The sequence below is a fragment of the Chaetura pelagica genome, unplaced genomic scaffold (assembly GCF_000747805.2).
Source record: "Chaetura pelagica isolate M959 unplaced genomic scaffold, ChaPel_1.0 scaffold49, whole genome shotgun sequence".
Classification (NCBI taxonomy): Eukaryota; Metazoa; Chordata; class Aves; order Apodiformes; family Apodidae; genus Chaetura; species Chaetura pelagica.
The window spans coordinates 1,767,513-1,793,780 of record NW_009970715.1 but is presented as its reverse complement, the minus strand read 5'-3'; the positions used below and the strand labels follow the sequence as shown (position 1 = coordinate 1,793,780).

General features: G+C 44.8%; 1 protein-coding gene across 1 annotated transcript in view; it reads right to left on the bottom strand.

Moving 5' to 3' along the window:
* The window catches only part of SPNS2 (spinster homolog 2 (Drosophila)), an 87,676-nt gene that overhangs the window by 16,698 nt on the left and 44,710 nt on the right, over positions 1–26,268 (bottom strand). The window contains exons 4-9 of the mRNA XM_010006065.1: positions 18,262–18,413; positions 16,278–16,344; positions 13,239–13,381; positions 11,530–11,682; positions 9,522–9,711; positions 3,157–3,222 (exon numbers count right to left, since the gene is read on the bottom strand). Coding sequence (XP_010004367.1) covers positions 3,157–3,222; positions 9,522–9,711; positions 11,530–11,682; positions 13,239–13,381; positions 16,278–16,344; positions 18,262–18,413 — 771 coding nt within the window. The remainder of the gene's footprint in view (positions 1–3,156; positions 3,223–9,521; positions 9,712–11,529; positions 11,683–13,238; positions 13,382–16,277; positions 16,345–18,261; positions 18,414–26,268) is intronic.

Genomic DNA, 26,268 nt, shown 5'->3' with positions numbered 1-26,268 from the left:
AGAGCTTTTTATCCATGAAAACAGGGTAATATTTATGTATGTGATGGAATTGTTGTTAAGCTTACACTAATAATGATTTTAAACTCCTCACCAGCCTCAGGCAAGAACAGACACACTTCTGATTACACTGAATAAATAGTAATCAGTAGAAATTAATTTGCCAAACATTGAAAGTGCATCTTGCTCAGGCATATCCCCACCTTTTCTCTGGCTAGGAGTTCTTCTCCAGCTGCCTGTCAAACATGGTTATATCCCTGGCTCTCACCTCCTGTCTGACTACCCATCCTCTCAAACCCCTGGTGGAATATGAATGCACTTCAGACCATCTGTTTCCAGCCTCACATCCATCTAAGTGGATGTTTACATTTCTTTATAGAGCACTTCTGCAGGTCTATTCCTGCTTTAGCTGGGCATTATATATGACACTCAGTTCATTTGTCTAAGCAGACAAGGGAATATCTAGCTCAAGAGTTGGCATCCATTACCCAACTCCAGTTTTTCAAACGTGGTTTGAGTTTATCTTCTATGTTTTGGAAATGGAACTGTAAAATTATTTCCAGTCATTTCTTATGGAATTCAGTTGCACTAAAGCAACAGAAATAACTGCAAAGGCATCCCTACAAAATGCAGCTGACTATGGGATGCTAGTCACATCTGACAGCTGGCAAGCCCTAGAAAAGCTATTAAAAAGCTCCAGGATATTGAAGTCACATTGAACTCAAAGCAAAAAAACCTCAGTAATTAAAATAAGAAAATGATGGCATCCTTAGTCCACTTGATACAACAAAGGAGTTGGTAGAAAAATGTGTCTTAGGGTTAGCTTGAGACAAGGTAGGTCAAGCTTCAGCTCTCCCTCTGGCACAGATTTTCTGCAGGACCTTGAACATGTCCAGCAGGTTCACACCCTCCAGCTGCACAATGTGAGCAGCAGAGGTGACTTCAAGAGCCACTGCTGGAGGACTGCAGGTGTGCCCCATGGCCAGGCCCTCCCGTGTTTCAGCCAATGCTAGTGAGGATATAAGAGATCTCCTGTTCAAGCCTGAAAGCTAATTCTGGCCATGGAAAGCTGGGAGTGCTCCTGGGAACATCCCAGCCAAAGGCAGGTGCTGGCAGGAGGCAGCAACAAGCAACTATAAATCACAGAACCATATAATGGTTTGGGTTGGAAGGGACCTTAAAGATCATCCAGATCCAACCCCCCTGCATGGGCAGGGACACCTCCCACCAGCCCAGGCTGCTCCAAGCCCCATCCAACCTGCCCTTCAACACTGCCAGGGATGGGGCAGCCACAGCTTCCCTGGGCAACCTGGGCCAGGGTCTCACCACCCTCACACTGAGGAATTTCCTCCTCATGTCCAACCTAAGTCTCCCCTCTTCCAGTTTTAATCCATTCCCCCTTGTCCTCTCCCTCCCTGCCCTTGTCCCAAATCCCTCCCCAGCTTTCCTGGAGCCCCTTTAGGCACTGGAAGCTGCTCTAAGGTCTCCCTGGAGTCTTCCCTTCTCCGGGCTGAACAACACCAACTCTCACAGCCTGCCTTCATAGGTGCTCCAGCCCTCTGATCATCTTCGTGGCCTCCTCTGCACTCTCTCCAGGAGGTTCCATGACCTTCTTATGCCAGGGGCTCCAGAGCTGGACACAGAACTCCAGGCGGGATCTCATGAGATCCAAGTAGAGGGGGAGAATCCCCTCCCTTGACCTGCTGGCCACACTAAATATTGTACTATAAGGTGTTCCTCAGCACAGCTGTCTGCAGGCTGCACATCCAAGTGTTAAGACACCACTTAATGAACAGCCAGAGCAGCCTTGAACTTTGCACAAGCTGCAAAACCCCCCAGAGTCAACACCCATCCAGTCCCCGCAGGGCTCTGTCACAGTGAGGGTGAACCAGGAGGAGGAACCAACATCAGTAATGAAAAGCTGCCTAATGCCACTGAAGTGCCCTGATAACCTTTGTTCCTCTGTGCTTTGTTCACCTTTGAGAGAAGGGGAAGTCACCATCCCACCCACAGAAGTGTTTGCTGCACAAATGAGTTAGAGACTGAAGGTTCCTCAGACAACACAGTCATGGCAGCTACAGAGCTGCCCTCAAACATCAGCACAACCTTCAACTTGAACCATAAACAGAAGCTTGAAGGTCTTTGCTGAGTCAATACATCAACACCATTATCTTTCCATCTAGGAACACTGAGCCAGATTGATTGGCTGGTTGATGTTTGCATGAGCAACAAATACAAGTCAAGGGAGTTTTCTATTGATGCCAGACTGATTCTATTTTTAGTTCTGTCAACAACCTGCCAAAAGACCTCGGGCAAGTCCTGTCATGGTTCTGTGCCCCAGTTCTTTTTTCTTTTTCACACAATAAGCAACAAGTAACCACCCTCAAAATGGCTTTTCAACACACAGTATCTTTGATAGGCTCTGGAAATCTTTGATGGAAGCATCTACAAAGCACACAAGGCTCCCTGACAACATCCAGACCAATGAATATGAAAATCTAGCCACTGAGGTCAGCTTGCTGATTTGAAAGACTTTTTGAAAGGGAGAAAGAATGGAAAATGAAGGGCAGGAGGTGAAAAAAAATCCCTGACAGCTTCCTCTTGGCCAAGGTGGACATAGTCCAAAAAATTCTTCATACTTTCTTTTCCTCTCTCCCTCTCCCAGAGGTGGTTTTCTATTGTGCATGTGTTGAATGGTAGGTTTGCTGGAGTTAAGCCAAAGAGAGAGGGAGATGCCTGCCTTTGTGGCCAGAGGAGGGAGGGAGGGAAGGATTTCCTACTGCAGAACAAAGCTGAGTTATTGATAACAAAATCCACTGATTTGCTGACTATTAGGAAATGCTGGCTGGTTTCTTTGCATGTGGGATTCTGCACAAATACTTCAAATTTTGGGGAAGCAATTTGCATTCATTGTCCTTTCTGGGCATCTCCTCTCTCTGGTGTGGAGAACAAGGGATAAGAAGGATCTTTTTTTCTCTCTCTATCTCACTTTCCTTTCCAGCAAGTAGAAAAAAAAAACAACAACCAAAAAAACCAAACCAAAATGCTGCAGTAGGGACTAGGAATTTGGAAGGAATTGTGAGCTTTGGGTTGTTCTTGCAAGCTGCCAAAGTGCTCTGGCCACCAGAAGAGAAAGATGCTGTTCCAACGTACACTCACCATCAGTATGTCTGCTGTGATAGCCCAGTTTGAAAACAGAAGAGTTTCTCCAATAAAAATGCAAATCTGTTGTAACAAAACACACAAAAAAGGAGAAGATTTATTCACTTGACATTCAAAGGAAAAAATAACCTGTCACAAACTTCCCTTTGTTGCTTGGTTGTCTCAAACCTACACAATAAGCTCTTTGTTTCTGTTGGGGTTTATCCTGAATATTAGAAAAGTATAGATTTTGATCAGGGCTCCAGAGGGTTGGGCTGCAACTTCATGAGTGTGAAGTGTTTATGATCTACAGGGCAGGTAAATAAAAGGTTGCCACATTTGGTAGCAGCAGAATATGAGAAGCCAGCATGAAGACACAGCACTAGGCCTCCATATTTCAATCCTTCTGTTCCAAAAAGCCAGTTAGAGAAGGTGAGGGGGCCACAAGTCCCCAGAACACAGTCACTGTCATCACTAGGAATCAAGTGATGTGTTCAGCTCTGTAGCAAACCAAATTGGGATCTCTATCCACTGTGTGGAAGATCCTACCCCCCTCCCCTGATAGCAAGTTATGGCCTTTTGGGGTGGGGAGGCTACAGGTTGGGGCACTTTAACAACTTGAACATTTCATTGGTAACACCAAGGCACAGTGAAGACAGGGCTTAACTCTGGGTGTTGCAACATCAGTGTTTTATGGTGAAGGAGAACCCTTGATTCTGTGGAGGCAAAATACATTAAAAGCCCTGTGTGTGTAGTGGGATGAGAGCTGCTTTTGGGGGTGGTGTGGGATGAGCAGCCACCACCCACCCTTCCCACCCCAGGCACTGCCTCCTCACTTACTCCCATCTCAGTTGTGCTGCTACGACAGAGCCAAGCAGGGATTCAGAGCAGGAAACTGAGATGGGGCAAAGAATCTTTTGCTGGGGGGAGGCAGGGAAAGGGGTTTGTTTTGCTTATTTTTCTTATTTTGGTTCCCTGGTGCAGTTCACTAAATGGCTCCACCAACACTTACAGCTGTTGACCAACTGGAAATGATGAAGGGAAGAAACTCTTAACCTGGCTTCATCATTCACAGAAGTGTCTATCCAACTGAGTCCAATGCAGCAAGGGTGAGGCAGCTCCAGGAGGAACTCTGCCTCCATCCCAAAGCCTGTGATCCATATTTCACTAAAGAAGCTTCTGCTTCTATGCTGCAGGTTAACAATTTCATGAGGAAATGTAGGTTCAACGAGATGGAAAAACAAAGACATAAAATCTTCCACACCTCCTTCCCTCTTCTTTTGTGCATCAAGAAGAGCAGAAAGGACAGAGCAATTAAAAAAAAGCACTATAAATAAATAACCAGACTTGGAAGGACCCTCATTCCACACCAGCAATATGGCAAGCAAAGCTCCATTACCAGATTGCCCCCAAAAGGTTGCTTTTTGCCCAGCTAACCCATTTCTTTTTGAGGCATCTAGAGAGAAAACATTACTCCTGGAATCCCTACTGGTAGTTAAATATGAACAGCTATAGAGATTTGGATTCAGGTAACTGAAGATTCCCCTTTTAATTGCCTTCTGCTCAGTTTTTATTATGTTGAATAGACAACAATTCATTAATGATACAGAGCCAGCAAGAAACACCTGGTACCCTTTGCTCTGAGGAAACACCAAGATGGAGATTGTTTTGTGGTGTTCTGGGGATCTTTGAGGGGCCCTGACAGTCACAGCCACTGCCCCAGCCCCTGTTGTTTGCCCAGGTGCACTTTGGGGTGGGAGGAGGACCTCTGAGATTGGCACCTATGGCTCTGATGTGGCCACCACCACGGTCTTTCCCACACACTGGCTGAGATTGCTGAAACCCTCCAGCCCATCAAGTCACTGCCAAGAATAGTTTGCTTTATTTAGCAAGCCTTACACATTGACCTACAGAAAGCTTCCTCCATTTGTTTCTAAAATTGTCTTTGTTTCCCACACGTTCTCCCTCCCTATCCCCTCTTTTTCTCTGACTGGATCTGCTTCCTCTCTGATGGTGCCTGAGACAGTCACTACAGCCCAGCTGGCCAGCTAGGAAATCTCTTTCCATTTTCCCACTCTCTGCTGCTCTCCCTTCAGTTCAGCTTTCACTGGAAACAACAACTGCCAAGCTAAGAACCACAGATCCCACCAATCAAGGTGCTGGTGGCAGCTGAAGCCACGTGTCGTGTAGCAAGGGCATTTCAGAGCCCCAGGTGGGCTCTGGGGACTTGCTCTGAAATCTGTCCTACCACAGCTTTGCAGCTGCTGCTGCTGGGATTCTGCAGCTGGACAGATGTGTTTGAGCTTGGGAAAGATGTAATTGTGCTTCTGAAGGCAACATCAACATGCCCTGCCTGTTCATACCCACTGCAGGCAGGCAACTGCTTGCCTCAAGGGTGTGCACATCACATCCACGCTGATCACTGAATCATAGGATGGTGAAGGTTGGAAGGGACCTTACAGATCATCCAGTCCCAACCCCCTGCATGGGCAGGGACACCTCCCACCAGACCAGGTTGCTCCAAGCCCCATCCAACCTGCCCTTCAACACTGCCAGGTTGCCCTGGGCAACCTATTCCAGTGCCTGTCTTCATGGTGAAGAATTTCTTCCTAATATTTTTAACCTAAATCTCCCCTCTTTCAGTTTAAAACCATTCCCCCTTGTCCTCTCCCTTCCTGCCCTTGTCCCAAGCCCCTCCCCAGCTTTCCTGGAGCCCCTTCAAGCACTGGAAGCTGCTCTAAGGTCTCCCTGGAGCCTTCTCTTCTCCAGGCTGAACACCCCAACTCTCCCAGCCTGGCTCCAGAGCAGAGCTGCTCCAGCCCTCTGATCATCTTTATGGCCTCCTCTAGGCCCTTTCCAGCAGGTCCATGCCTTTCCTATAAATCACTGAGGTGTTACAAACTTCAGAAAGTACCAGTTTTGAGTTGTTGAATCTCTATTTCCCTCAACATCTTTCCACAAAAATCGTGTTTAATATGTGAGTTCTCGTAAAGGAAATGAAGAACAAGTGGAAGATCAAAAAATAGGACAAAAGATAGTGACATTAAAAAAAGTCTGTCTTTTAGCTGTTAATGGGGATTTATATAAATCAGTTCATCCACTGCAAAGGGCACATGAGGATATGTGGCATTTCTGCTGGAGACTCCAGGGATGCTTACTGCAAATAGGGCAGACTCCAGAATAGATCAACAGCTCCTGAAGTGGCCACAGTTTTAACTCCTGACACACTTTTAGAAGCCTCATTTTACACTGACATTTCAGCTCTAGAGGTATATCCTGTTCTGAACCCACCTGTGTTGTAGAATATCTTGCCATCTCCATTTGGCATCCCTGTTGCTCATCTGTGATGAGCTGATAGAAGATATGTCCCCCCTCAGTGATCCATTAGCAAATTCTCTTTCCCAAAAACATGTTAGTAAAGGAGGTTTTAGAGTGGTCACACCAGCAGCACACTCAGCAGGATCTAAGCAGGTCATAAACTCCTTCCATGGCTATTTGCAAGGTGCCTGACTCTCTACATCTTCATAATTTGTATTTCTCTTTGAAATGGTGGGTAAGTCTCCCTCATGTACTCTTGGAGTTGAAGGAAGTCTCACTCCATCTCAGTGCTGGACAGTGTTGATGCCTCAGAAGTAGGTAGGTCACCACCACCATGTCAACAGAAGGTCCCTGCAGCTGAGCCTGAGGTGCTGTAAAAGCTCCATGGCAAGGTTTTACCCTGGAAGTTGCTGTTTCTGCAATAAAATGTCTTTGAGGAACTGAAATAGATGTTGAAATGGAGGTACAACAGGAACTTGGAAGTGTCAAGAGGAAGGCAAAGCCAAGCATCTCTCTCCAGTCATTTGGAGATTTAAACTAGTCTAAAATCTGCTGTTGAGATGTCTGAGCAGTGCAACACAACGATGCCACACAGCTCGTGGGTTTCAAGAGACAGGTTTGAAACCCAACATTTCAAAGAGCACATATTTCAGAAAGAGTGGGGACTAAAGATAATGCAAATTGCTCTTTGAAGGAGCTGGACTACAAGACACACACCCTGCAAGGAACACAAGATAAGGACTGATTGGACTATGCAGCTAAGCAAGATAGTACAAGACTGAAACAGAAGTGTCAGGGGAGAGAACGTTGTTTTATTCCACCTTTCCAGCCACTTCTACCACTGCCAATAATTTACTGCACTAGCAACAAAAAGACTGGATGGAAAATAGAAGTCTGGCTACCTGCTCCAGGTAGGAGTGGCTGCTACAGAACTGGAATAGCAGCTGCCTTCAGGGACCAAAGCCACCCACAAGACAGGACTGAGCAGGGGAGGAAAGGTACATGTGTTCAGGAGAGGAAGAGAGCAGACAGCTGACAGCCTGCAGGGGACAAGGTGATCATACCAAAGGAGATGCAGGTTTTTTTCCAAATAAACAAAACCCCAAAAAGCCAAGAAATAAAAAAGCAAGGGCTCTGCTAATTCTTGCTGCTGCCAGTAGCAGCTGAAATTAAAAACTCTCAACTGTTACAGCAGGGAGGGAGTTCAGTGGCCACCACAGCTTGTTGTGAGAGAACAGCACCTCATGGGGACCTGTCTAAATGCTTGGGTGTGATAATTTTAAGGCTCTGAGCCAATGAGGGGTCCAAAACCAGTAACCCTTCCATTTTAGCATGGTGAGAGCAATGACAAAAGCCTAAGGACAGTCACAGCATAGAAGGTCTGGAAATACCACCTTAGTGGGGAACAGACCTTGGCTTTCCCAGTCACACAGAACTCAATGATGCTGTTTCAGCATGAAAGGCAGAACACAGCTGTCAAGGCAGGTATCAGAGATAACTTTATTAGATTTAGTGCTCATGTGTCATAAAATAAATTATTTCTAAGATTGGTTAAATAATACCATCTATATTTATATATTTACCCAGTGCAGAACTGTCACATGACTATTAAAAAGAAACACACTAGGAAAAAAGATTAAAATGAGAGAAATGACCACCTTTGGTTGCAAAATTTCTGAAAACTGTAATCCCAGCTTAGAAAGGGAGGACTTTCTGCATACAGAGACTATACACCACAAATTAACATGTCTGTCATCAGGTCTGAGACAGGAGAAAATGAGAGGTCTGGCTGCACAAAGAGGTGGAAGGGATGTGACAGATCCCTTCCCTCCAAGACTCCATGAGAGGAGGGTTGATGCTTGGCCAACCAGTAACACCCTCTTACAGGTTGTCTGGGGTGATCATTCTTCTGCTGATCACTGAATCAAAGGTTCCCCCAAGAATGTGCCACAAACCAGAGGACGGAACCTCCTTCTGACACTTTCTAAATAGCCAGAGTACATTCTTGGTTCTGTCTTCAGGTTTTTAAACTTTCACCCTTCCTCCTTGTACTTCCCCATGCTAAGGGCAGCTAGTGAAATACTCAGAAAATAACCCTGGCTGGGCTAGTGCTAGAAATGCAACGACAAGGAACTGCAGGAGGGTGGCTGGCTGGATAACTAAAATAATTCTCCTTGCTGGGTGAAGTGTGCTCTGCAGTGTGGAAGCTAAAGGACTGGCTTACAGGAACTATCCCACTACTCCAGCCATCTCAAGTTTCCCTTCAAAAACTTTTCCCAGGTGTCAGGCTTCTCCCTGTGACATTGACAGGGAACCTGGGACCTGTTCAGGGCACTGGATTTCTACCCTCTACTGAAGGCAAGATTCTAGCCTGAGGCTGGGTTATTATACTTGAGTATTTCCTTTTCCCTTCAGTCTATTGGTCTGGGTCTATCTGATGTCTTTTTATATACTTTGATTAGAAACACTCTGGGAGGGGCCCTATTTTGATCTGCATTTGTGCAACCTCAATTATTGTGGTTTCCTGGGCTGTGACTTAGGACTTTCAGGTGCTATGGCAAGACAGATAACAACAAATTGGAATCACCTGATAATTACTATTGGTCTGCAGCAAGTTACCTATCTATGGGAATTAATAATGCTTACAGGCAGCCAAAAGCATGCCCACAGACAAATTACACTGTAATTTGGTACCACTGCAGCTACAACACCCTTATGGTAAGGGAAGTGGCCAATTCTCCTGTATCAAAACATCAGGCAAGAGCAACAGAGGTACAGGCAGAGGTGTAGACAGAAGCACCCAGTGGCAGGGAAAACTCTGGCTTTCCACACACACCCTAACTCCCCAGCTCTAAATTCTGATGACAGTTAGCAAGGGGATAAGCAGCTGAGATACCATTTTCCCTGCAGGCACATCTAGATTGTGCCAAAATGGCAAAATGCAGGACATTCAGAAGGGGAAAACCAAGCCCACTGTCTCAGGCTTCCTGCAGGGACAAGGCACAAGTCTCCTAAGGAGTCTGGTAGAGGGAGTGAGACTGGCACATGCAAGGGATTATACTTACATAGGCTCCCACAATGCTGCTCTTGGCAGCCACAAAGATGAGACAGATGAAGATGGCTGACCCAAGCATGCCAACAGCACAGACAAGAGGATCAGCTCGCTGGGTTTTTAACCGGCACCATTTGGTTGCTCCAGCCCCTGTGATCACACCCAGGAAACCAGTGAAGCACGTGATGGCTCCGAAGATCAAGCTATTCAAGAAAAAGAAACAAAGAGACAGTTATTTTTTTTTGGGGGGGGAGGGAGTTTTCCCCCAAATAAGCATGGACTTTGAACAAATTATTAAGAGTGAACCAGTTAATGGAAATCTGCGTGTTGGCTTTGCAAGTTTAAAACAAAAGAGCTCCCTGCTGAGTGCTTGTGATTCCAGCTCCCTGCTGCCCCCCACGCTGGGGGAAACCTGCAGGTGACACTCAGTCTGGTACACAGGCACTGATCAACACACAAAGAGATGCAAAGGGCTCATACTGCTTCTTTGTGTGGAGTTGCACCTCCTGTCAAGAGCACTGCACTGAGAAGAACCTGGCTCCATCCTCCTGACACTCACCCTTTACATGTTTATAAACACTGATGAGGTTGCCCCTCAGTCTCCTCCAAGCTAAAGAGACTCAGCTCCCTCAGCCTTTCCTCATCAGGGAGATGTTTCACTCCATCATCTTTGTGGCTCTACACTGGACTCATGTTTATGTGGAACCTCCTGTGCTCCAGTTTGCACCCTATGCCCAAACCTAAGTAATAACCTGCACATCCATCATGTAAAGGGAAATCGTGGACAGAGCAGGGAGCTTAAGGGAAAGAAAACCTAACAAGGCTAAATACCAGTGACTTCCAATATACTCTGAGCTTCCAACTCCTTTCAGACCACTTCAAAGAAGCCTGATTAGATCATTTTGCTGTTACGTTACACGTTTGAAACGTGTTAATTGAAAATTAAAGAGCCAGGAGTCGTCACGGATTTTCCATATTGCATGTGCAGGGCTTGGATGACAGAGTCTTTGGCAACCACATGAGAGAAGCTCCAGGACAGCTCCCAAGACAGGTGTCATCAAGGAGTGGAAAACTTTCTTTGTAAACAGCAGATGGGCAGTCTGACTGGAGCTGCATTTTCTGCTCACCACATCTTTTGCAGAAGGGACTGAGACTGCCCACTGGGCTCCCTACTTGATGCTACTCCAAATCCCTAAGTAGTTTGCTTGAGATGGGACTGTGTCAGCTACAGCAAGAAGGTTTTCCTAATGTTATTTTTCCCTTCCAAGCTAAAAAGCAAAGGGGCTGACAAAAGGCAGGGTTTTTTTTATATTTTATTCACCTGGATATATGCACTTTTTTTAGCATTTTATGTTTTGTGCCATCATGGGAAAGCACAAAATGATTAATTACTTTCCATAGCTTATGTGCTGCAGATGAAATTATGTAACTGGCACTGAAAAACCAAGCCACCCTATAACATGGAGCCATCCAGACCAATGCATCCCAGATCCCTGCACCATTTTTCAGCAAAACTCAGCACCCACAGTGATGCACAGAGCAATGGAACACAGTGAAGTCCCCCTTCACACAGGAACTGAAGTCTTCAGGATGGGCAGCCTTAGGAGAACCCTCAATTACAGCAACCACCGTGGCTACACAACCTGCCAGCTGATCCTCTGCTGGTTCTCTGCTATCACTGACAACAGCAGGGGTGTTAAGAAACCAAATTCTCTCCCAGCTCTCCAAGCATCTTGTAGGATAAAGACATCAGTCTGATTTCTGCTTCTGCACTATAGCCTGGGAACTAAGACAGAGCTGAGGTCATTGCTTGTCCCTTGGTCTGACTTCATGCCATGAAGAAAAGAAGAGAAATAAAACCTAGTTTACAATCGCAGCATTTCCTGTCATTGTTGCAAAGACCTAGAGGAAATTACAGACATTCTAGTAACTTGACTCCATGGGACTTGCCTGTTTCCTCTAGTAAATAAGCCCTCACCCCTTTTTCCCCCCTCTTTAAAGCAGTGGAGTATGAATCCCACCTATCTTTGGTGCCACAGGGCTGTGAGCTGCAGGTCTCTGCCGTCTTCTGCACCACCTGTGCTCTGTGAAGGTAGAGAGGGATCCACATGCCAAGGGCCCCTGTGGCAAAGGAGACAGCTGAGGTGGCCAACGAGGAGAACACGTAGCTGCGGCTGTGGAGACACCAGGGGCAAAGCCAAGAGAAGGTTTAGAGGGAAAAGTGAAAGAGCAGGAGCCAGAAGCTTGTGCTTCACTGACAAAACGCAGTGCTCCCCTGTACCAGCCACCTCCCTTTGCCAAGGGCACAGAGAATACAAGGTACAAAGCAATGAGAATGAGAGACATGGAATACTTCTTCATACATGATGTTCTATTGATAATAACACACTTTACCTCGGAGCTGCTTCAAAGAGGCATGGGAATGTTTTCATGGGAACGTTTCAGAAGACCATCAGTCACTAAGACTTTCATAGAATCATTAAGGTTGAAAAAGACTTTCAGGATCATCAAGTCCAACAGTAACCCAAACACCACAACCACTCAACTATATCCCAAAGCATCACAACCAAACACTTCTTGAAACACCTCCAGGGATGGTGACTCCACCACCTCCCTGGGCAGCCCATTCCAAGGCCTCATCACTCTATCAGTAAAGAAATTTTTCCTAATATCCAACCTAAACCTCCCCTAGCACAACTTAAACCCATTTCCTCTTGTCCTATCACTGGTTACTTGGTAGAAGAGACCAACACCAGCCTCTCTACAACATCCATCCCTTCAGGTATTGCAGAGAACAAGATCTTCCCTCAGCCTTCTCATCTTCAGACTAAACAACCCCAATTCCCTCAGCCTCTCCTATGACATGCCCTCCAAACCCCTCACCAACCTTGTTGCTCTTTACTGTAATATCACCTGTTTGTCTGGATTTCCAGTGTCCCATCTCCCTCCCCATCCATGCCACCATATGATTACTACTCGGATAAACTAACAAAAAAATGAATACAGAAATACTGATAAATCAACCATCATCACTTCTCATACTCCTTTGGTAGTGGATGACAACACCAGGAAGGCATTTTAGCCAGTAGTTCTAAAAATGAAGGACACCATTAGTGTCTGGTCAGAATTCTGAAGTAGCACTGAGTCCACAACAGCAAATATTTGCACATTTCCAGGCAGCTTTCTGGAAGCAAGTGCAGCTGCTTAAATACTCATGAACATGTGATCATTTGTCCACATATACAAACACCCAAGGACATTCAGTGCTCATGAATTCAGTCCCATGTGGCTGTATAACATACATAAACTTGCCATGTAGTGCAAGCTTTTGTGTATTTTCTCCTCTTCAATTGCTCTGGCATTTAACTCCCTCGTTCACCTCAGCAGAGCTGCTCTTTCAAGGAGGAAAAAAGGATCTGAACAACAGTGGCACAACAATTAATACAGGAACACAGCAATTTATACACTTCAAAAGCTTTGATTTGTCTGAAGTATGAGCCAAACAAAGCAGACTCTCTCTTAGATCTCAATCTTGGAAAGGTTAGAGCAAAAGCTGAGATCCATCATTGTCACTGCGGTCAATACCTTGTGAAAATACAACTGTGATTGTCTTTCCTAGGTCCAACTTCCCTGCATGTCATCACTTTCCAGTCTTACTAAGAATTACTTGGCATTGGATGTTCCAATTAAGCATTAGAGGAAGGCATGCTTTTGACTAGAGTGCTCTTACTTTCTAATTAGTGCTTTCATGTCTCTTAGCCATGAGGTCCGAGCCTTCAGCTGCCCCCCAAGTTGTTCAACATTTCCTCTTTTAGCAGCAGGTACAAATATCAAGATGAGCGTCCCTGTTATCATTCCCAGGAGTGGAGATACCTGCAAAAAAGGATCAGGGAATTAGCACAGGAGTCAGCAGGGTTTGCTTTGACTGGTCAGGAAGAACCAGATTACATTAGTTTCATTCCAGCCACTCGATTCTTTACAGCAAGACAGACCCTGTGAGCACACTGAGGCATCTGCTCCTTCCCTTCCTCTCTGACATTCCCTGAACTCTGGAAGCAGCCTGGAGAACACTCTGGTTAAGGCAGTCCATTTCTTTGTGTTAGTAAAGTACCAAGATTCACCAAAATACAGTTCTTCACTCATGTTTAACACTTTGGAAAGCTCTTCCCAGCTGGGCTAAGAAACCAACTATTTTCTGGTGGAGCACAGAAGCCTTTGAGAAGCAGTGAGACCAGGCAAGAGATTTCTGGATGCAGGGAGCACGCTGGATTTGAAAACCCTTGCTTGACATGCATCCCTCTTCCAGCTTCCCATTTTCAGGCAGCTTCAGTGTACAGCAGATCAACAAACATTGACAATCCAGGCTGGATGACAGGAAAACAACACTCCCAAGGGTTAGTTAGGTTTCCCAGTTGCCAATCCTTTCTCCCAATCACTAGACAAAACACAAAGATCCCACATTGTTTTGCAAGCTCCAGACACAATTCTTGTTTTGACAGTGAAATTCCATCATTGTTAGAATGGAAAAGAGCTCTGTAAGGAAAATAGGAACACTCTTCTACACGTGCTATTTTAAAAACAAATTCCTGATTTAAAAAAAAACAACCCACAACAAAATCTTCATAATAACCTGGGAACAGCCTGTACACATAGAACAATGTTCCAGATCCAGAGATGGCAACCCAGAATTCTTCTAGGGAAGGGAAGATAAGACAAAAATATTTCAGAACTAGAAAGTCATTAAAGTCCCTTGTCCAGGGAATACAAGACACAGCACTAGTAAAAAAAAAAAAAAAAGAAATCCTGGGATTTTCTAGGGCCATATAATTTAAACTCTCTTTGATATTTATCTAAAGGCTTAATCCTTTGACAGGACAATATCCATGGATACTCAGTAATGCTCCAGTGAAACAGTGACATTAGTGTTAGATCCAGAGACAAAGCTGCCACTTGCCAATGTGCCCTTCTGCCTTGTTCAGCCCCGTCAAGTACAGATGATTCCTGCCCTCCCATGGATTTGGAGACCACAGGAGATCACAGAGGGAAGCCTTCACATCTTGCAAGGGCACAATGACTGCCACGGGGATGGAGGCTGCTTCACACTGATGTCTGAAAGCTTTCAACATGTGTTCTTTGATTACAAAAGCAAAGCAAGGCTGTCCAAAGCTACCATCAGAGAAGTGTGCAGCTTGTCAGGCTCCCCATGATTTTCCACGGTCAGGGAATCACACATCAACATGTCATTTATAGTGGAAATGATGACCCATAAGAGAAACAGTCTTGCAGATAGCCTGGATTTCTCAGCATGATAACTATGGAGCCTTCAGTGGAAGAGAAAGATGCTCATGAGGATTTCTTTGCACAAATTAATCATTTGAGTTTTGGGTAGAAACACAAGAGCCCTCCAAAGTGTCAGCCTCATTAAAGCCCATGGACCAGGGGGAGGGGCTCTGGGGTTTCCTATTCCTTGGGCTGGCCTCTGCTCACAAGTTAATTTTACCCTTAAGGTATTTGTGCTGCTGAATGAAGCAGCCACCCTCTTGGTGTGAAGCTGCAGGCTATTAAACTTTTCATTTCAGGTTCACAGCTGGAAACTTCTCTCCACTCTCCTGACTGCAGATGAAGTGTTCATGGTGATTTTCCCCAGCTTTGCTTATCCTTGCTGGCCAGGGAGGGAATGGGCTTGTGTCACAGAAGGGGCACATTTGCTTGAGATGGGAACTCATATATCTCATCACCTGCTATTATAACTGGTATTGGCCTGAGCTTCATGAGATTCTTTGTCTTCACCAAGTGCCAGAGGCAGAGAATGCACCTCGTGGTCAGAACCAAAGGTCAGAGAACAGTTCTGCTGGGCCACTTCCTACCAGCACTTTCAAGACATCTTTGTCTGCAGGATCTGTTTGTACCTATGTGATTGGAGTGTATTATCTTTTCAACACATTTATCAAGGTCCCAAGAGGTTAAAATAGAAGGAAACTGACTGTCTCAGGGCAGAAAAACAAGCGGAAACTGGAACAAAGTGTTTTTTCCTCAAAGCAGGAAGCCATTCTCAGAGTTTCTTGACAGCAGGGGACTGAAAGGCTGTGGAGTTGATTTAAGGCCAATGCCTCATCTTCCCATCCTCATGAAGAAATCATGGCTGACTGATAATAAAGTGATTGGAAAATTCTTGCTACCAGAGAGGGGAAGAAAATAAGTGCATGAGCCAAACCCATGTACCTCTCTGATTAGGGAATGAATCTGCCACTCACTCAATATCCATAAATGTGCTTCCCAATCACAGAATCAATAGAATGGTTTGAGCTAAAAGGGACATTAAAGATCATCCAGATCCAACCCCCCTGCATGGGCAGGGACACCTCCCACCAGACCAGGTTGCTCCAAGCCCCATCCAACCTGCCCTTCAACACTGCCAGGGATGGGGCAGCCACAGCTTCTCTGGACAACTTGTTCCAGTGTCTCACCAGCCTCACACTAAAGAATTTCCTCCTAATGTATCATATAAATCTTCCCTCTCCCAGTTTTAATCCATCACCCCTTGTCCTCTCACTCCCTGCCCTTGTCCCAAGTCCCTCCCCTGGAGCCCCTTCAGGCACTGGAAGGTGCTCTAAGGTCTCCCTGGAGCCTTCTCTTCTCCAGGCTGAACATCCCAACTCTCTCATAATCCTTCTACATATAATAAGAGGTGGAGTAACTGTGACAAAACTCTTCCTAGCACTGATCAGCCAACACAGCTGTCATGACAATGCAATGGGGAGTGACTTACCCTCAGTGCCCAGTGCCAGTCTCCAGCAACCTGCTTCACACTTGACCCAGTGATGTACCCCAAGCCACTGCAAGGAGCACAAAGATGAGAGTCAGAGCTGTTCTCAAATATAAAAAGAGATCACAATCACTTGTGTGTCCTAGGCTTTCTTCTCCTGTGGGAAGAAAGGGTGGATGGAGCTGAGGATGGTTGGCATGTAACTCTTCCCAGCACTGTTGATCTAAAAATGCTCAAATTCGATGGAAATTCAGACACTGATCTCACATTTATAGCTGACCTTTCAATCTACAGTGGATAGAAATACAGCCTCAGAAAAAGAATTTATTTCCCCATTTGATTTCTACATCAGGCCTTTCTGGGCAGTAATACAAATACTTGATTTTATGTTCAAGCTTGCTGTTAAGAAGTGCCCTTCAAGGGCACACCATATCCCTGCCATTTAAAGATTGTCCTTGCCATTTAAAGATACTTGGCTCTAATTACTGATGAAGAAACCACTTTCCATAAGCTTATTGAAAAACCCCAAAAGAATATGAACATTCTGCTAAGTTTGAGAGGCTGTCATCTATTATCACCCTCCAATTGGGCTTTTTACACAGATGGACTTCAAAAACCAACCATGGATCCAAACCTCTGTTGGATATTGAGATAATTAAGTCCCAGAATTGGGCTTAACAGGATAAATATTGGTCATTTCTTGCTAGTCATAGCTCACTGACTTCTCTATGTGAATCCTTAGCATCCTTGGCCCTCTTGGGAAAATATTCTTTTCACCAGGTAAGGATGTGACTCTCTTTCCTTAAGAGCAAATGGGTGTTTGTGAGTTTTCTCCTAGGGGTGAGTTCTCTAACTGTTAAAAGGCACCACCCTAAACCAGAAGGTTTTGTCCCCCCCGAATCTGGGAGTGTTAAACTGCTGCCCTTGTTTTCTCTGCTGGAAATGAACACATGATGCCACTTCTGCAAAGGATGTTGTCCATCTCTGGGAACAGGTATGGAAAATATGTCAGCCCACCCTGCCTACAACTTCACAACACAGCGTCAGTTATTATTTAAAAACAACAACAAATCAGAGACTCCCTCCTGTCCCAACAATCACAAACTGCATCGGGGTGATAAGTTGACACAAGTGAAAGAAATCACCAGAGGAAATAACTGCTCCAAATCTGAGTCTGTTGCTTCCATCAAGCATCTAAGGGCTTGGCTATCCTCCACTGCTCTGTGTCAAGACAGAGAGGGAAAGATCATCACAGTTCTTCTCTTCAGCTTTCCCTGCACAAGACTTGACCATTTCTCCCCATTGCTGTTCCAGTGGCCATAGCTCTAACACAGACTGCCCATTGCTATTGCAAATGCCAAGACATCTAACACTGGCTCAGCTGCATTTTACTAACTTGAGTCAGTTTGCCCAAACTGAAGGTTGTGCAGAATTTGAGCTCAAACTAAAAATATTTCTAGAAGTCCAAATTTCAAGTTGTGTGTGTTACATAGCACACTCCTTTTGAAGCCTGACATGTAGATGGTCACACACAAGTGGGTCCCTATTTGTTCCCTTTTGAAAACCCAGCCCAGTGTCTTAAGAGCTCTTGATTTCACAGTAACCTGAAAGGCATTGCCTGAAGAAGGCCAAGCCTTCAAATGAATCAAAGCAATGATTCAGAGAACCAACAGAAGATTATTAAAAAGGATAGTTTTAATTTAATCATGCTAAAAAAAAACAGCTAATATATTTTTATTCCATTTCCCCCTGTTGCTGTGAAAAAAACCCCTCCCCACTCATTCCCAAAAGTCACACATGAAACAGTAACAGGGCTAGAAAAAGAATCCAGTTCCTGCAACTAATTAGTCACTGCTCACAATATTTTCCTGTCTTAACCATTCTAACCAAAGGCACAAGAACTATCAGCAGCAGCAACTTCAGATCTGTGTGAGCTTGCTTTAAGAAAAGAGCCAAAACCAGATGAGAGGAGCATTTGGTCACTTACCTGCCAAGAGGAATTGCAAAGTAGAAAACAGACAGCATGAGGGTCCTAGTGTTTTTGGTGAAAAGGTCTCCTATGATGGTGGGTGCAATAGTGGAGTAACTTGCTTCCCCGATGCCAACCAGACCTCGTGAGAGCACAAGCAGCCAGAAATACTGAGAAAAGCAAGCAAACATGTTAGTAAGTCTCCTCTTGTTGCTTTGAAGGCAGTGGACAACAGTGAAAGCTGCACAAACAGGGAAATATAAACTGATGTGACTGGAAACTGGCCCTCTAGGATGGGTTATTTAAAAAAACCAACAAACCTCCAGACTCTTTTCATTTGTCTCTTCCTGGGGAGGAAAGGGACTATCTTTTGGTGAAGACTTGTAGACGTAAAAGAAGAGTAGTAATAATACATGTGAGTGACATTCAAGAATGTCACTGGACCCTTAGAATATCAAGAAGATATTCTAAGGCAGGTACAGGAGCCTCAGTCTGTTCTCAGAGCACAGCTCAGCCTTGCTAAGCCCAAGTGCCAGCAGGCTGCACCAAATGGGGAAGGTCTGGGGAGGAGGGCAAAGTGTAACAACTCCTGCCCTGGGGCCCAGAAGAGCAATACCTGCTGAGCACCATCCCAAGCTCCCCTGCATGCCAAGGGACAAGTTAAGACTGCTGAAATCCTAGAGGCTCTTCAAAACTGTGAAAGAGTTGAACCTGCAGTCCCCCAAACTCTTGCTTTTCTTCCTTAATCAGAAGCTGCTGAACAAGGGAAGTTTTCCAAATGTGCTGAGCACTTATCTCACCCCACTTACCCTGGAAAAAAAACATGAACCTCCCCCTCACAGCAGGAAGGCAGAATAAGCCAACACTGAACACTTCTGAAAAACCTCAGTTACAATCTGGGCTGAGATGCACCCAGTAAGAATCACAGACTGGTTGGGGTTGGAAGGGACCTTAAAGATCATCCAGTTCCAACCCCCCTGCATGGGCAGGGACACCATGGGAATTAGGGAGAGAGGAGACTTGAGCTGTACTGTGAGCCATGGGAACAGCAGTGTGCTCCTCAGCAGTAGCACCAGGTATATGATCCAGGACCATTTAAGGCACAAGTGGCAAAAGGCCTTAAGCTGCCCAGAGAATAATGTGTCCCTCTGAGTAAAGGGCATCTCAACAGCATGAGGAGAGGCCCTTACATTCAGCACAACACAGCCCAAGATGGACATAAGGGAATGGTTCATCTAACCCAACTTTCTTCATGGCCCAATCCCCTATTTCAGCCAGCACTTTCCTCAACTGCAAGGACCTGATTTTCTAGCTGACCTCTTCCCCTACACTTGCACTTTACTAGGAGCTGCTGTGTGAAGGCATAAGGCACCATACTTTGATGCCTAAATGCCTGATAGATGAACACAATCAAGTTCTCAGACATCTAAGCAGTTAGAGCTACACCCAGAAATAATTGCAGGTGCAGAAATTAAACAGTCAATTGCAGAAAACTGTAAAGACAGGGAAATCTGTTTCTACAAATGTAGCCTCTACAAATTCCATTTTACTGTTATTATTCTAGAGAAGGTTTGTGAGAAGAACAGCAGGGATTCTGATACATCCTTAAGCATGAAAGTGGTTTGAGAAGACTGAGCAGTTACTGATTCCCCTTCTACAGATGGGGAAAAGCCGAGTTACAGGGAAGTGACTGACTTTGTGCCCTACAGCAAAGCTAAGCCAGAATCCAGGGCTCTCATTCTCCAGTGGAAAATGACATCAAGACACGTGCCTCAGTCATAAATACATCCACAAGCAGACACAGACCCACCACTGACACATGTTCATTGTCTTCCTCACTGCAGTCCCCTGGTTGAAAAGAATTTCTGGAGGATTCCTACAGTCACACAAAACAAATACTTTTCTGCACTCTTCACTTCCTCTTCTTTTGATGTCAATTCTGCCCTGATACCTGTTTTCTGAGTGCACACAAGTTCCTTGTTTGCTGGCAGGGTGTTTGCAGAGCTGCTGCCACTCACAGGTCTCCCAAAAGCTGAACGTACGTAAGAGGCACCCGTGGGTGGATGCAGAAAGGGCAATGCTGTGACTCAAGCCATTACATTTATGCCAATTACCCACTGCCAAACTACTCCACTGCAGAAATATGCTGACAATGATTGGTGCACAGGTAACCAATGTATCTGGAATGGGCAACAGTATTTAAAACACGCTGCATGACTTAGTCACACAGAATTAGAAAGCGAGGGAACTGGAGGCTGATTTTCTTTTATTAAGAGGTTCAGGTGTGGATCAGAGAGAGGGTGGCAGGCAAAATAGTCACCTGCCAGACCTGGAATGAGTGTGTAGGCAGTGCTAGTTACACCTGCAGTATGAGAAGATGGCAAATCCACTGAATGTTCCTCAAATTTGAAATACTTACACCAAAATGACACAAGTTTGAACTCACCAGCCAGTATCACTCCCAGTGGATACACTGGAGAGGAATTTCCTCCAAGTAATGCTGTAATATGATTCTTCTTACCATCCCTCCATAAAGCAGGAAAACCACACAAGATTTCCTTTTGTGGTGAAGAGTGACTCGGTTCCCTCATTGAATCAGAGTCCCAGTACAATTAAATCACCTGCAACAAGTAACATGTTCACTCTACTCTGCCAGTTCCTCCTTGAATCCTCCTCCTGGTCTTACCCCCATGCTCACACACTCCAAGTATATTTTGAATACTGAAACTGTGTTCCATGAAGCAGCAGTTTCCATGCTGGAAACATGAGATTCTGCCTTCAGTTGGAAATAGGAGCAGTCTTAGAAAAGCATAATCCACATAAAGACATGGATGGCCTTGTCCTCCCAAGATGATGAAGAACACAAACAATGTGGCTATTTAGGTGTAACTAGGCAAAAAGTCTAAAACAATATTAGGCAATTATTTATAATCAGTTCTATGTTGTGCCTGGTTTTGGAGCTCAATATTTAAGATTAAAGAGCTAATACCTCTTCTTATCCCATTGAAAGGCCTCTTCTGATCTCTGACTAGCACACAGACTATTGGAACCTAGACAACAAGCCATGCAGTAACTTGTTCCAGTAGGTTAGAACCCTCAGTCTTCCATCTCTGGGCAGTCAGTCAAAATTTAAGTTTTGATCATCTCTGAAAAGGGACAGCAGGGTAGCTCCCCAAGACAAAAAGCTGTCCTCTCAGAGAGAGGCCTGATCTTTTCATTTTTCATATAGGAAGAAAAAAAATGCAAACAAGAAAACAACTCCAAAATTCTTATGTTGCTACTCATTTGGACCACAGACATACCATAAACCACTTGGAAACTGGTCCCAAAACCACTGTGTGTGCAATAGAGACAACTGCTGGTTTGTGTGTGTGTGTATTTATATACACATGCACCCCTGTGCACATCTCTGAGTGCCTGTGAACATGACAACCAACATAAACAAATGGGAAAGTGGGGTGTTGCCCATGTAGAAGCAGCTCTGTTCTCCTCCTCAGAGCTAGCAGGACACTTCTACCATTTCCTCTGCACCCCCCAAGTGCTTTTTGCTCTCTCCTACCCCAGGATTTTCAGCAGTTTAGTGAGACAAAAAGGGCTGACATCAGGCAAATTCTTCTCTGAATTCTCTGTGCTTAAAAGCAGCACAGACAGCTAAGACTTAATTTCACTGTTCTCCAAGCAGAAATGGAGAAATGTTAAAGCAGTTTATTCCCTTCTGCACTACTTTGGAGCATTTCTGTAATTTGTTCATCTGTGCAAATAGTTCTCACTCTGGCAGGAAAATGGAAAACATCTCAAGTCAGCTTTCAGCACCTGAGCTTATTCCTTTTCCACAGGTTAAGCCCAGCAACCTCAGTACTTTCATGTCTTTTCTCTGGGTCAGTGCTTGCAACTGAAGTTTTTTGAAACAAAGAACTATTAGGGCAGGCAATGTATTTATGTCTTTAATTTTGGTTAGCAGTGACATCAGAAATGTCTGCACCTCCAGGAGAGCTGCCAACATCTCCTGGTTTGTAGAGATGCAGTGGTTTTCTTCAAATGCCTGTATGGCAAAAACCCCCCTCCCTGCCTCTGCTGCAGCCTCAGGAGCTACAGAGATAGTGGCCATCACATCCTGCTGCACCAGAGCTCCTTGGCACCACCTTGGCCATGGACAGCTGGAGAGGGGCTACCCTAGGAATATCAAACCATACACTGAGACTGCTATGAGTTCTGGGAGCAATTTAGGATGCAAAGGTGCTCAGAGCCCCTTTCTCCAACCCATGTGCACCACAAAGGGGCTGATAAGACACAAGCCAGAGAAGACTCCAGTACACAATCCACCATCAACATACAGAAGGGATGGTGGCTGACAGAGACCCAGAACTGCCACAGGCTTCCTGGTGGAACAGGTGCCACCTCTTCACCTTCCCCTCAAGAGGTCCCACCACCAGAACCTATGGCACAGAGAAAGCTTTCATACATGTGTGTGTGAAGTAGAGAAGTCAAGGGTCCTGCTCTTTCTTCCCACCTCTTAACTCTTGGGAAGGAAAAACATTCCCTAGTTCCAAAGCTGAAGACTCTGCTACTTTGCAATTGAAGACTAACAAACTCAATCAGAGAAGAAGCTGGGTCCAAAATAGACATGAGTTTTGGAAGGGGTACTAATCCTTATGCCTCAGGGAATGCACCCATCACTGAGAGGAATGCACTACCTACTAACTTCTCAATTTCTTAAGCTATCAGCAAACCATAGGAAACAGCAGAACCATCTGGGCTCAGATGGACCTGGTCTGATCACTGTTGTCAAAGGCACTACTAGAAGTTATAGGTGTAACACGATCCATCCAGAATTTTAATCTGGAAAAAGCTTTCATTAATTAAATTAAATATTTACAGTATGCAAAAAAAAAAATAGTTCATGTGTTTTCTCTGCAAAGTATTTCATGGTTTACATTCACATTTTCATATTGACTTTACTCTCATGCAGACAAGAATGTTTGATGGCCTAGGACACGTGACCAGCTGTAATCATGTTTGGACAAACCTCCTAATTATACATTTATCCTACTTGTATAGACCACTGAGTGAGTAATACATATTTTAATAGGTCTAATTACAGCCTTAACTTCTTTCTCTCTCTTTTTTTTTTTTTTAATTAGTTAACAAAAGGAATTAAGCCACAGTTCTTTAAAAGATTAGCTGCCAGTGATAAACCTATAATCTGCCAAATATGTGTACAAATCTGAACCACCAGATTTACTCTCTAAAGAATCATATGATCCTTAAGCTTCAGTTATTAAGTATTTGCATTTGAGTGTGGAGTGGTTTGTCAGGCTCTCACAAAACAAGCTGAATACCTGCTTCTTCAGATTAGGGACACTTGAATCAATGAGACCACACAGATAGAGCCAACCCAGTACAAATTAGTAGCATGGCTGCACAGCACCATGATTTGGACTGTTAAGCCATGTTTTGAACTGGTGTTGCTGGTCTAGAAGAAGGATCTTTTATACTGCTACAGCAACTGCACCTGTACCCTTTCCTATAGGAGGATTTTATTTGATCTCCTACAGTTTCTACATTTAGAGGGCTCAGCACCATGAAATGCCATATTTGAACTGCTGAGGTTTGTCATATTTTCCTTCTTTTATTACATAAACATAAGGCAGCAAACAAGGACACAGAATCAGGGTTTGCATCCTTGGAAAGCAGATGTGCATAAAGGAAAATCATCCCTGCCACCAGGCAGCTAAGATTGTCACACAAAGCCTAAAAATATATGTGTGGAATGACAATAAGCTAAGGAGAAAGCATTGGGATTGATTTAATTTCCCCAAGTTTCTAGACAGAACTCAGTTCAATTGTGCTGCAGCTCCAGCCTGGTGTTTGTTCAGCTGGCAGGGTCTTGCACTGACAAGATCCAGGGGACCACAGGTGATCACTTGCACTGACAAGATCCAGGGGACCACAGGTCTGCTGAAGATTGATAAATCTGATACACTGCAGGAGACAGGAGACCAAAGTAAAACCCACAGGGCTGAAATGCATATTCCAAGGATAGCACAAGTGTTCCCTTTTGACAGCTACACTATGTGCATTTGCCTTTCCTGAGCAGAACCTGTATGTTCTTGCCAGGCAAACACTTCTTCCTCTTGCACTCCATGAAGTATCAGTGCTTTGCAGGGATCTAAGTGGTTACAGATGAGACACCACACCCTTCACCACAGGTATGCAGAGATGGAGCATACACCAGGATGCAAACCAACCCAGGAACAAGCTGCTGAGTATCGGTGAGGTGACTAAGAGCCTTGGTTCCTGTGAACCCACAGTTCTCATTAGCTGAGAGTCACTAGGAGAGCTGAGCAATGCAATGACACTACAAAAGTAGGTGACATATTTGCTTAAACATTAAACGCTCCAACTCTCTTAAGCCCTCCCAGCAATGATGGGGTCACCTTCAAGAAGCTGAACGTTTCCAAGTGAAACAGGGTCACTGACATATCAGGAAAGACAAGATGACATTAAATGATGACGTTGGTGTTGTAAATTCCATCCTGTGTCTGGATGAATGACAAAGGCTACAGCAGAATAGATAAGCCTAAAAGAATCTTCCACCTCTGTGCACCCCTAAAGCTTTGCAAATTTTGAATACATGTTACCAAGGCACCTGGCTCTCATTGCTGGAAGATAGATATGGACCACCAAGTGCTAGCTCTCCTCTAATAAAAGGACAATAAATATTGTAAAGAGCTAGAGAGGGGTTACAGATCTAGCATTGGTGAATTGTTCTGTGCCAATTCTGAGGAACAGTTCTTCCTGACAAGTCAAGGCCAGACTTTTTGAGAAACTGAATACTGATGCCAATTTTTGGCCATCTGATGTCTTACTGTCTGGGAGAACTTTACACAAGAAGAAAGGAAGATGGGTATCTACCTCTATCTACAAGTAACCTTAAAGTCATCCCTCACAGACATTGCCAGCAGAGAGACCAAAGCACAAACTAACACGGGGGCAGGACTGTTCACTGGGATGTTTTGTTGGTTGATACTTTTCTCCCCCATTAATAGGTGGGGTAAGCATTGTTATCAGGATTTTCTGTGAGCAAAAGGAGTTGATTATGTTTAATCTCTGGGTGGCATAGATAGTGACTAGCCAGGAGAGCTGCCTGTGTCAGGAACAGGCTGATGAGGTGACTTATCAGCTCTGGTGCAATTCTGTGAGCTATGGGTATTTTATCTGTTGGCTGGAGAGACACAAGTGCAGTTAGAACTTCATGCTACAGTTACCAGTCTGATAACCCAGAAACTGCCCTTCTCACCTCCAACAAGGTGTTCTTCCCTTATCAGATGGGAGTCATGATGGCAGGCAAGTCTGAGGGAGAGTGACTGCAGTTGCTGGTCCTTTTGCTGTTTAGCCCACTGGAGAGAAGTGCCTTTATACTCCTCTTTTCCTCCCTCACTGTGTGTGTCATCACTTAACCATAACCACTTTTCACTTCCCATCTCCTTACAATAACAACTGCCTTTTAAGCCACTGCTGCACACAACATTTCTCATAACTTCTATCACCACTAGATTCTATTTAAGGTCTACAGTTTCCTCCCTTTGAGTTGAACTGTTGATGCTCATCTTTCATCCCCATTTTCAAACTTCTCTGCATGCACATCACAGAATCAGAAAGTAGTTGAGACTGGAAGGGACAGTCTAGTCCATGTTCCCTGCTCAAAGAAGGACCAACTACCACAGGTTGCTCAGGACCATGTCCAGTTCAGTTTTTAGTATCTCCAAGGATGGAGAAGCCACAACCTCACTGGACAACCTGTTTCACTGTTTGACCTCCCAGACAGTAAAACTGTCTTTTCTTAAGCTTAGATGGAATTTCCAGCCTGCTTGGGCACAGGAAGTGTACAAGGCTCAACATTTGTGTCCAACAAAGGAGGCTTCTCTTATCCAAAGGTCTTCCCCTGGACTCTGACAGGCAGGTCACTAACATTGAAGTGAGAATGCCCTGGGCCTTCCTTCAAATATTCACACATTTTATTCA